General features: G+C 37.0%; 1 protein-coding gene across 1 annotated transcript; it reads left to right on the forward strand.

Moving 5' to 3' along the window:
- The first annotated feature begins 4,002 nt into the window (after positions 1-4,002).
- On the forward strand, positions 4,003-6,882 carry LOC127875220 (lysozyme-like). The gene is made up of 3 exons (XM_052420083.1): positions 4,003-4,103; positions 5,501-5,618; positions 6,167-6,882. Exons 1-3 carry the CDS (start codon positions 4,005-4,007, stop codon positions 6,373-6,375), a joined length of 426 nt encoding a protein of 141 aa, XP_052276043.1. The 5' UTR covers positions 4,003-4,004; the 3' UTR covers positions 6,376-6,882.
- Positions 6,883-12,756: the final 5,874 nt, after the last annotated feature.

The raw sequence follows: 12,756 nt of genomic DNA on the forward strand, positions 1-12,756 counted from the left end.
GAGGGCTGAGACTTCTTGAATTCGCCACAAGCCACAAACTCACACTGACCAACACGCTGCACCAACAAAAACCGTCCAGAACAGCGACCTGGCATTCCCCACCCGGTCAAGTAAACAATCAGATCGATTTAAAACTAGCTTAACAACATTCAAGTAAAGTATAAACAAGGCGAACACAAGAGCGTTTCCAAACACTGACATCGTGAGTGACAATGACGTAGTGCTCACCACCATCAAGTTGAAGCTAAATAACAAACGCATCACCAAGATCCCTAGCATTAGATATGACTTTGAGAAACCAAAAGATCTAGAGATAGCAGAGGCAGTTCTAGCAAAGATAGGAGGTATGCTTGCAGCGCCCCCTAAACATCCTAGACAATGACATCGACACCATAACGAACAACATCAAGAAAGCCCTGCTGTCATCGGCCAAATAAGTTCCTGGGAAAGACAGAAAAAGCATACGTTATGGGAAACATACGAGATCTTAGACCTCTACGACAAGAGAAGAAATTGAGGAATGAAAAGTACACCAGAAAGAAGTCGAAGACATAAAACCAGAAAGAAGAAGAAGTGGGAAAGGAGATAAAAGAGGCTAAGGAGGAGTGGAACAAGGAGCAATTTTTCAACATTGAAAAAGAGATGACCACAGGCGGCATTAAAAAAGCCTACAACACCCTCAATACGCCGTCAATACTAAAGGCAGAGATGGATAATGTAGTGCGCATTCTGAAGGCAGTAAAATACCCGGGAATGGATAACGTCCATTCTGAACTGGAGGCAACGATTGCAGTAAGACGGCACTATGCCAGAATATCAAGGAGTGGACCCAGTCTCTGGTCATCCCCGTACCTAAAAGGGAAACCTCAAGCTCTGCAATAAATACTGCACTGTGCCATTCCAGCAAAGTAATGCTAAACACCATTCTTAACCGATTGGCAGACCCTCCATCTCCATCTTGAGATTCGCTTTTTACCTCATAGGTGGTACCAGCAGTGAACTTCAATACCTCACCAACAAGATCTACGAAGAGCAGGAGCATACATCATAGATGTCATCATGAAGAAGTCGAAGATAATGGTTGATAGTTCGAAAACCACAATGAAAGGCGAGAAAGTTGAAGTGTGACCATCTTTAAGTACGTAGGAACAACCCTATCCAAGGATAGTACCAGCACTGATGAGGTTTGAATAAGAATCGCCATGGCAACGATGGCTAGACTGTGCTGATTATGGACAAGCACCTCCTTCAGCTTCCCTACGAAGTACAGGCTCTGAAAGTCCCTCGTAGTCTCCATCCTACTGTACGTCTGCGAGACCTGGACGCTTCACGCGGAAACAGAACGCAGCATAAAGAGCTTTGAACACAAGTTTCTCCGTCTAAATCTGGCTTGATTTGTCCCCATGCACGACTGACTCTGCAAGGCTGTGCTGTAGGGATCCCAAGAGGGAGGTCGCCGCCGAGGCCGTCAGAATAAAAGCTGGATAGAAAATGTGAAAGAGTGGACTTTTTTCCCATGGATGGGCTACTCATAACAGCCTACATGAGACCTGACTGGCAAAGGATCTCTGTGTCGTCGTCTCTCATTTTCCCGACCAGGCCAGTGAAGGGAAGGATTATGGTGATGGTCAGCTGAAAACAAATGTCCAAATGTCAGTAAAGGGGGTTTAAGTATCATAGCAAGTCCAGATTTCGAAACAAACAATGTGTAAGAATTGCCTTCATTGCTGGACCACGCGATGTCTGTTCTGTATTTTTTACAAATCGTACATCCATTAAAGATCAGGATTTCTGCGAGAACAACATACTGCAATCGATACCGCAGGTTTCGGATGGCAGATCGGGACGTACATTCACGCTAAAAAAGCAAGATTTGTGTGTTTACAACGCCGCATGGGCAGCTTAAGGAAGAAGTGAAAAACATCAATAGCGCGCTGTTCCACTTTGTATGTCGACAAACAAATGTCGCATCACATAAAAACATGCACACAAGAACACATACTGTTTGAAATCATAACTTCCAAGTACTCGCTTACTTCCCCTCACCCTCAAAACCCGCTGTCTTCGCTATGTTTTCGCCAATCAAACAATACCGGAAGCGAATAAAAGTTAAAACATATGTGGTTGTGGATTCAAACAGAACATATTTATAACATTTTATTATGTGTTATTACTATTATATGTATTCAAACATGTTCAACGTAATTTGACTGCCTTTGAAGGCATCATTTATATTTAAAGCATCGACGTTTATTTTTTGCATTGAATGGCAAAGTATGCTGTATAATTATATATATAGTGAGCATTTGACATCTGATTATGCGCATTTGCTATGCAGTGTTGAATACATACACGAGCAAAGGCTCTTTAACATTCATGCAGTTATTTAAACAATAAGAGCCTTGTTATTTCTTTATCTTTCTGGTTAGAAATATTTTTTTCAAGCATGATATCATAAATTACAACTAAAAAATACTGCTTACATAATAAACATTTTTCAGCAAAACATATCTGTCCAACATTTACGGCCTAGCTTTCTGATTGGCTAATTGTACCGTATAGTATGATCAATTGTACATGCAAGTCGAATGCTTTGTGAGGTCATTTTGTTTATTTTTTTCAGTTTGCGTTCTATTTAATTGTTTATGACAAGATAATTTTCCGGTCCTTACAATTCACGCCGGTTAAATTTGGTTGAATTTGCTTCCCTTCTTTGATTGTTGAAGTTTCAAATTCCAACTCAATTAATCGGAAAACAACATCAAGCACGAACATATTGTCTAGAAACCAGGTAAATGTGAGGTTTTGCTTCTTAGTCAGTATTTTGTGTAGATGGTATGCGATCAACTTTTCCTTTGCAAAAAGTTGTTCTCTTTTGTAAATGGTTACCAGAGATCTTTCGAATTACCGTTGTATAGTCTTACAGACAACTTAAGCGTACATCTGGAACAAGGGACTATAACAAGGGACAAGGGACTATACGTCGAAATATTTTCATGAAAATGTTAGCAAGCTGACAAACTAGCTCATTACTTTAAGTTGCTTCAAGTTGTTTGATTCGTTAATACATCACAGCCGATAGGCAAGGCATATTTAGAATGAGTGCACCGGTATATTGTGAATACATTACATACACATTTAAATTTTTGTTGTAAAGAACACTTTTTTCTCATATTTCATAATTACTTTTTAATTAATGACCTTTTCGCCCAATCATCACGATACATTAATAAAACATACTTGTTCGTTTAACGCGATGATTTCGCAACTGATAAATATGGGTATCAGGTGCAAAATTGAAACATTTTGCAAGCACCACACAAGTTACGCAATCATCTTTTACCGTGGGGAGTCCCATCAGTCTAGCGATTTATGGATTTACGGCCCTCAAATTATTTCTTCCTAAATGGAAACCACCCAAATATTATAAGAACTTTCAACTGAAATAAAAGAAAAGACCATTGTAGCGCGGCAGACGTGTTCGCAGTACGTCGTCTGAATCAGAATGGCTTTTGAATCTTTTATGTTGATTGTTCCATGTTTGTTGGTTGTGGATGAAACGACGGATTTCGAATGTTCTCTTGTAGAAATCGTAGAGAAATTGATGGAACAGATATTTAAATGATTGATAAATCACTATTTAGAGGCTTATATATTTCTAGTTTAATGCAATATAAGATTCTTATGATTACGTATATGTATACTTGTGTTTTCTTTTCAGCCTGTTAAATCTTTGCCATGTTTGCTACGGCCCTAACAAAATAGAAATATAAGAGGTTCTTTTGTTGTAAATTTTAAATGCGTTTGTTTGCGCGTGCAATGTAGAGTTTTATTGTCCGTATATTTAATGAAATTTGACATACCTCGTGACCTCAAGGACGCCCCATGACTCGCCAAAAACGCCTTTGTCATTTTGAAATAGAGCGAGAATAAGTTCTCTTCAAGTTGGACATGAGTATATAAGGACCGAAAAACATTTATAAATTAAAGGACTCCAGCTCGCAATGCTCCGACTTGTTATCTTCGTCAGTGTAGCCTGTGTGGCCGTGAATGCCTGGGCCACGGGCATGGTGTCTCAGCAATGCATGGAGTGTATTTGCAAGGTAAGTACCGCTTTATTAAGTGTTGTGCCCGATTGGCGAGCAAATTGAACACTTTTGTACGGGTTAAAGGAACGACATGAAACAATTTAAGCTTTTAATAATGCTGTCCGTTCATTAAAGATGCATGGCTACATATATAATTAAAACTTGCATACATACTGAGTACGTTATTTTCTAATTACAAAAGCTGTGATAAATGTTTATTTGCTCAAGAATGAACTAAAGCATTAAACTTGACAGTCACTACATTAAATTCCATCAACATTGTCTTTAAAAAAATCCGACCTCACCAAGTATATATTCTTGAAACGCGGAGGATTCTCTTGCGTCATTTTTGGGGAATCGTTGTCATGTTTTACGTTTTAACTGGTGGTACTTATAAATTCGAAAAAATCAAAAACAGATTTGCGTGTTGTCAGATTTTGCGAAGACTGGCGTGTGTAAATAGACGCATTTTTCGGAAGGTACAATCTATTCGGCACCGGATCACTCTAGCAAAGTTCTCTTAATGCACGTCCCGTCGGTTTCGCGGGACACACATTTTAATTTTAAACTTCCCACCGTTCTCGGGGTATCAAGTGACGAAAACTTGTGCAAGTATTCGTGAATCTTGTTTCAGCATTCACAATAAAATTGCAAACAATTTATTTCATATTTCTTGGTTTTTGTCTCAATAACAATGTTTAAGTGCAACGTTATGTTTTCCATCGAATTATATTCCTGTGTGATGTCATGGGTAATCGTAGGTTTCTGCTATTTAGTACTTAATGTTCCTTTAACTTTCACTTACTTCACATTAATCGATTAATAATTTCAATTTTACTGTTTAATATCTGTTCATTTGACATAGTCGTTGCAAAGCGTTGTTGCTTTTAATTGTTTTTTAAACCAACGTTGTGAAATTATCTATTTGTTCATGTTAAATATTAGTATGTGATATTAGCTGAATGAACATATGACACACTCTAACAATAATATTTTAAGTTCTATAAACAAATCTTTATTTTTTCTGAGATTTGTTTAGTTTTAGTTTATCCTATAAACGCTAGACATTTTACCCATGTGTATTTATCATTACACATTTTTCCGATAAATAATTATAATGGAATTATCAAAATCGTACAAGTGCAAATTATTTCTAATAAAAATACATACATTAATCGAGTGTCTTTAAAGTGCCAATTTAATAATAATAATTTAAAAAACTAGACGTCAATTAATACATTTTCTTAGAACTGTATATAAAAAGATCAATAACTGCCACCATGCATTCATTCTGTTTTAAATAGCGTAACCGTACATTTATTGCTTCATAATGTTTGTAAATTTATAGCGTTACAGTGGCTCTATATTTTTATAATGCTTTTAATTGTTTCCATCATTTTCATGGATTTCAGCAAGAGAACAACGGACCGTGCCGTGATCAGGGCTGTGTGCCGGACCCTCGCACGTTATCATGTGGCTTTTTCCAGATCAAGGAAGTCTACTGGACAGACTGCGGTAAACCTGGGGCAGGTATAATAACAACCAAACAATAATTATTTCACTTTTACAACTATATGAACACATCCAAAATTGTCATTTCGGCTTTGTCCGTTTCAAGCAAGGTTACAAATGGCCCGTTTAGCCTATGAGCTGGATGATCCTTATTGGTCCCACAATGGGCTCATTTGGTACATCAGTTCTCGCAGTACCCTATCGAGTTAATATGCTATGCGTGCTAGCTTTGTTCGCTCCTCCCCTTTTATATATGGATATAGATAATCTATTTGTTCTATGATTAATTATTAATAATGACATACATATACATTTATGTGTTTTTCACATCTTGAAATCAAACTAAGCATATATGGGCTTTCTTGTTTGAGAGAAATGAAATTTCACTGACTGATTTATTTTTATGAAAACCTATTTAATGTATGTTTTTAGTAAGAATATCCGTATATATCTATGATTTTGATTCGGATTAATTTTATGTAAGAGTCAATTATTTATAATACTCGAAATAAGCTGGCATCGGATTTTAAACGCTTGTTTGTAAAGAAAAAAATGCCATTTTACAGGTTGGAAGGCGTGTGCCAGCGACAAACAGTGCGCCTCTCAGTGCGTGCAGGCTTACATGGCGAAGTGGATTAGAAGGAAAGGTTGTACACCCACGTGCGAGAACTATGCTCGCGCGCACAACGGAGGACCTGATGGCTGTAAACTTAGCGGGACGGTTGGTTACTGGAACGCGCTGAAAAAACAGCCAGGATGTGCTAATGTTAACTAAAATACTACAGATTGATAATGTATGTCAAATAAAAGACTTTCATGCATTGTACATGTTTTAAAAGTTAACATTATTGTTTAATATAATGAATGCAAATGCACAATGCACAGCAAAAATCGCTACAAATTCAATATTTAAATAAGTTAGTTTGTTACCTCAACTTAGCAGTTTAAACAATATTGTCTAGCGTACAATACTATGAATATAATACGAAATAACTAGTTGTTTATTAAATTGTCATTTTATTTAAGTTGATTGCACATAAAGACAATATGATATATCCAAGCGTTTCAAGGATCATTCATTACACAATTCTTGATTAATGCTTTCCCGTAGGAATCTTATCGTTTTTCAATCTCAGTCTTTTATCGTAAAACCCAATGATTTTCTTTTGAGTTTCACGCGTTTTGTTTCTTCAAAATAATTATGTGGGAGTCTAAAACACACTCGATTACACAATATTAATTTGCACATTGACACTGGAAAAAATAAAACCAATAAACTTGAGTTGTGTATGTTGTCTATTTATCACACATAGTATACATTTACACATAGATTTAATAATAAAAAAACGAGGACATAAAACATGATTTCTGACTCCCGCTGTTAATTCATGGATTGTTGTTCTAATTAGTATTTAATTAATAAAAATTGTATAATTGATCACCTTTGTAATCATTTTGTGTTGCCCTGGTTATGTTTGGCGTCCATAAAGCTCAAACACCAGCACCAAGGAACGTCAGACTTGAAGACCTGCGTGTTTTGTTTCGCCCGGCCGGTAATCTTAAAGTCCACCTCTTTTCGTATTGTAAAGGAGCCAACACTATTTTCGAGATGTCGCTAATGACAGAAAGTTTTTGAAACTGTAACAGAAATATTGAAAGGGAAGAGATTCGGTATGATTTCTGACTATTTTACTCGTATTGTAAGCAATCTGGCCTTTGACAATGCAGTGCGATTCAGAGAGGATTAATTAGTCCATACATGTATTGACAAATACAATCACGGCGCCTGTCAAAACGTCTGGACCTTTATAAATTGTTACATAGTCAAATTAGTAGCAGTAATTTCATAAAATTTCCTTGTTATAAGAGCAAAGCTACCGCCAATAAATTTTTTATCAATTAAGACATCCACTTTTATTATATATTTACAAAATTTAGCAAAAAGCAGAGTAAGTCCTGAAACAATTAAGTTGTTTTTCATGTTATGAACTGTGTATAAGGTCAAATTAGTTATTACTGCAAACAAATACTCATATAGTACATGTCATTGCTGCGCCAGCTAGAGAAAATTCTTCTCATACAATGGGTTACTTTATTGTTGCAAGAATCCTATTGCAAAAATGTAACACGCAAAACAAATGTATTAGACAAGACACACACGTACACAATTACCCCATACAAATGAACTAACTGGTAATGGTTAAAATAAAAGCATTGGGGGTCAAGCCGCAAAGTCAAAGTCAGAAGTGAATCATTTAAGTGTACATAAAAATAAGCCTCATAGCATCACAAATCAAATTAAATATTGATAAAAGAGAATAAACTTCAATTAAGTTACCATTAAACCGGTCCATGGTTATATACAGACCAGAGCACACGGACCGTATCTTTCTGAGGCACGATACCATGAATGCAAACAAATAGAAATTAAAATGAAACTTACACTAGCGTAATGTCCAATTGGCAAGTTATTTAAAGGAATTGTTGTTGTTATTTAAAGGTTTAAGGTTGTTGAGTGATATAATTGTCGTATTTTGTACGGTTCCCTTTAGTTAAATATGCTTGTATTAATTTTTAAAAGAATGAAACATCGCATTTGGGGAGATATATTCTTATTTTACTATAGTTAAATGTATACAATTCACACTAATCTTATCTAAATAATACATACGTATACAGTTTTAAAGCAAACTATTTTAATATTGTAATATAATATTTTTCTTAAACATAGGCACATTCGCATAAATGAGTCGAGCTTTGGAAAAACAGGGCCTAATGCATGGGCATATAATATCGTCCCTGATTAGCTTTTGCTGGTCGCTTTCTTCTTTTATGGATCGTTTCGTTCAAAGGAATTGTCTCCTCAACGAAAATCGTGTCTTGACTGAAATTGTCGTCGTTGATATGGACTACGCATACGTTTATAGGACGGCACGTTACGTCTTTTATTTAGCCCGGTATTTTAGAGCTCGGCTCAAATGTATTCATCAACACAAATAGATCAGCAGCATTTTTACCAGATTTTATTAATCCATATCATACATCACAGCATCGACCACACCGTTATTGTTCGTTTAGATCAACAGACGTATTTGAAAAGTTTGAAGTAGGCGCAACAGTAAATCGCTTTGAATCTTGAACTGCATCTACTTGTTGAATCATTGGACACAAAAACGTTAATACATTTTACTCTATTCAGTGTGTTTGTTTTGGCAGATTCTCTTTGGGATGTGGTTAAATTATTTAAATAATCTTGTTAACATATATTTTGGATTTATTTCAGAATGTTTTTGTTATGCAAATCGTAGTATGTATATCGTGTGAACTTGTGTGGGATGGAGTCAGTTTTTAAATGTATTTTATTGGTACTTGATTATACTTCAGAGGGCTTATAAGGTTTATATAAAAATCATTGGGTAGATTTCCTGGGTAGAACCAGTACTATCAGGCGTAAACGATGTTCTGGGGTTCCCAAGTTGAAGATAAAATCAGTGACTTTCAGAGTGTTATGCGGAAGCAATATCCACGCTGGCGTCATCACTTTTATGTGTATGCTAAATTATTACAAGTTATCTTACATAACTAGCTCAGGGAAAGATTTAACTGACATTTATATATTGTTTAAAACAAAACAGTGTGATATTAAACAGTTACAATTCTCATCTGTAAAATCTTGGTTGACATGCACATCTTATCCCTTTGAAAATAAAATCCCCAACCATCGAGTATTTGATTTGGCAAAACTTCAACATTGGATATAAATATTTTTCAAAGTTCGATGTGAAGTGCAAATCTTGCAAACAAAATATAAGTGCCCTCGTTTCTTACTTTCTTGACCTACTTTCTGTATCGTGCATTGTATGAAACCCCAATCATATGCGCTACAGATAATATGCGATATGCGTAACAGTGTCAACTATTCCGAAAAATGCCGAAATAGCCAACGATTCTTATCCGAAGTAGCGATAATTGTGAAAGTCAAACGTATGCCATGTGATAATGACCCCATTTTACTTTATAAGTCTACAAATGATTTATGAAACGATTAAATTTTCTAATATTTTATCAAAAGTATTTTTGTATTCTATGTCAATAAAAACAAAGTGACATACATAATATTCCTAAGTCGGTTCTTAAGGGTTTTTTTTATGTCTGGTACAATTTCCTTTATTAACTATAGCTATTTTAATCAAGCTACGATGTAATAGAGATTAGCATTTCTGCCTATTTAACTTTTTGAGCAAATAGACATGTGTCGAAGCAAAAGGAATCAAGATTACATAAACATGGTAAAAAAATACCATAATTATTTTCTTTCTTTAGCTGGAAACAGTAGTTTATTGGGTGTTCAGGGCAAACATTTGTGCTTGATAGCAGCTCCCTAGGGAGGACGGCCACAACTGGTTCTCATCTGACACTCAACTCTGAACTTTGAAGGGCTTGCATGTTTCGCACAACCAGCTGCACGATCGTGGAGAGGAGACGAGTGTCGCTATGAGTTTATTAAGCCCACTGTAAGGTAATAATGAGGACATGACAACATAATTTCAAGACGGATCTTTCGAGGCCCGAATGAAAAAACGACCGCGCACTCCACTGCCAGTCTCCAGGTTGGATGCCACAAGTTAGGTACTGGAGCTAGTCCATCGATCAAGCTGGCAACAAAGAAAACAATTATAGAAGCAAAGAACGAAATAATACTCAATGCGTGGGGGAAAGATCCACGAACTTACGCATGAGCTTAAACGCTACCGTTGGGACATCATCGGACTAGCCGAGGTCAGGTGACTAGGCTTCGAAGAAACATCAACAGACGAAGGCCACAAGATATTGTACAGCGGGGAGGATTCGAAACATTGCCACGGGTTTACTTTCAAGAGAGAACAATGACAGATGGCTGAGACTTCTTGAGTTCGTCAGAAGCCACCAACTCACACTGACCAACACGATGCAACAACACAAACCGTCCAGAAAAGCGACATGACATGCTCCACCCGGTCAAGTAAACAACAAGATCGATTTCATACTGGCTCAACATCGGTTCAAGTCAAGCATAAACAATGCGAACACAAGAACGTTTCCAAACACAGACATCGCGAGTGACCATGACTTAGGGCTCCCCACTATCAAGTTGAAGCTCAATTACCAACACATCACCAAGAACCCTCGCAATCGATATAATTTGGAGAAAATAAAATCTCTAGAGATAGCAGAGGAATTTCAAGCATAGATGGGCGGTAAGCTTGTAGTGCACCCTTAACATCCTCAACAATGACATCGACACCATTGCCAACAACATCAACAGCAAAAGTAAAGATCCCTTCACACCATGATAACCCTCACAAAGACCAGTCATCCCAGGCCAGTGTTACAGCAGACGCTTAATTGAATCTCCCAATCGGGACTGCAGCCGTTCTGAACAAGTGGATTGAATACGGCAGCGACGTATATGGCTACTCGCTGCAACCTGACCCCGGTCTTCTTCAGAATGAACCAGAAGAGGAGGCGGTGGATGCAGTGCGCAGTCTGAAGGCAGGAAGATCTCCGGTCCGGGAAAGGATAACGTCCCTTCCAAACTAGAGGCAGCTCAAGGAAGTAGTACAAACAATTAACGGCGCGCTGTCCCACTTCTATATCTCGACAAACAAATGTCGCTATATATAAAAATATGCATACACAAACACAGGATGTGCGAAAATCAAAACTGCCAACATTTTACATTTTGCTGAAGTGTTTGTCGATAACAACAGAACATATTTATAGCAATTTGTTATTATTTATTACTATTTTTATGTATTAAAACATGTTCACATTAATTTGGCTGTCTTTAAATGCATCATATATATAATTACACATTCGATGTTTAATTTTTGAATAGTTGCTTGCCTGTATTGCTTTACAAGACTGGGCAGTAAACCCTGCCCCGACATCTAAATCCGCGTACTTGCTATGAAATGCTGCATACATACATGAGCAAATGCTCTTTAACATTTAGGCAGTTATAAAAAAAGTCTTATAGCATTACAATTGTTTTATCTTTGCGGTACGCAATGTGGTTTGCAAGCATTATATCATTAATATCATCGCGAAACATTACGTAAGCTTATTTGTACCACTAAAAAAAAATAGTGCGAAGTCGCATTAATGAGAAAAATGCGTTTCTACGCAAATTAACTAGAGATAAAGCAAACAAACACGTTTAAACGCAAATAAACCCGTAATAACGCTTAAAAATACATTATAACGGCATAATAAGACCTAATAACCCGAAATAAAGGCATAATATTGCGAGATAAAAGCCCTCTCACTCATAGGCGAAAGTCAACATGCGCGTACTGGCGAAAAAGACTTCAGCAAAATTTGTTCTCATTAGTATATGTACGTTGCACATCGTTGGTGGTGTTCGTATGGATGCGTGTGTGATTTGTTGCGTCCGTTGAGATTAGTTCTGTTCGTCGGAAAATTTTAAACATGTTGAAAAATTGTTGGCGAATAAAAGTTTCGTCTATCGTTCGTTAAAATTCGTTTCAATACGTTAGCCGATCGGAAAGTCTTCGCATAGCATTCGTCAATTGGCTTAAGAGGTCGCAGCTCTTAGCTAATTTGCATATCGTGATTACTTGATTTGCATATCAAGCGAAAGAGGATGATCCGAATACGAATCTTTGCGATAGCTTGCGAACTTTTGCGAACTATAGCGAGCATTTGCGTATTGTAGCGAATTGAATCCGACGCATTTAAGCGATGTATAACGATAAGTTAACGTTCAGAAAACGAACGGTATACGCTCGTATGCGAATCAATCCGAAGGGTAACAACGATAAGCGAATCTATGCGAATCCATCCGAATAATAGCGCTCCTAATTGTTTTAGTAGTTTGTGCAGACATATGCCTATATTTCATAAATATAATGTTGAAGGTATCTTTTTTTTCTTCGTCAAAATGGAAGATATACAACGCCTGCAACTGCAGTATGTTGTTGCTATGACCAATCAAGAAGTAGTCCAGCAACAACTTAACATACACCGATTTCTCAGAGGCCGACTAAGGTGGAGAAGAGGAGCCAGAGCACGTAATATCTGGAGAAGACCATGACTGCATCCCGGGAGACGGCGCCAATTTGGCTGAGCTCAGAAGAGAAGATCCTGGAACATT

The sequence above is a fragment of the Dreissena polymorpha genome, chromosome 3, assembly GCF_020536995.1.
Source record: "Dreissena polymorpha isolate Duluth1 chromosome 3, UMN_Dpol_1.0, whole genome shotgun sequence".
NCBI lineage: Eukaryota > Metazoa > Mollusca > Bivalvia > Myida > Dreissenidae > Dreissena > Dreissena polymorpha.

Bases quoted from the DNA above. Each gene is read 5' to 3' on its own strand.
- LOC127875220 (XM_052420083.1), top strand. From the start codon at position 4,005: ATGCTCCGACTTGTTATCTTCGTCAGTGTAGCCTGTGTGGCCGTGAAT. The intron at 4,104-5,500 runs GTAAGTACCGCT...CATGGATTTCAG, and splicing joins GCATGGAGTGTATTTGCAAG to CAAGAGAACAACGGACCGTG. The intron at 5,619-6,166 runs GTATAATAACAA...GCCATTTTACAG, and splicing joins CTGCGGTAAACCTGGGGCAG to GTTGGAAGGCGTGTGCCAGC.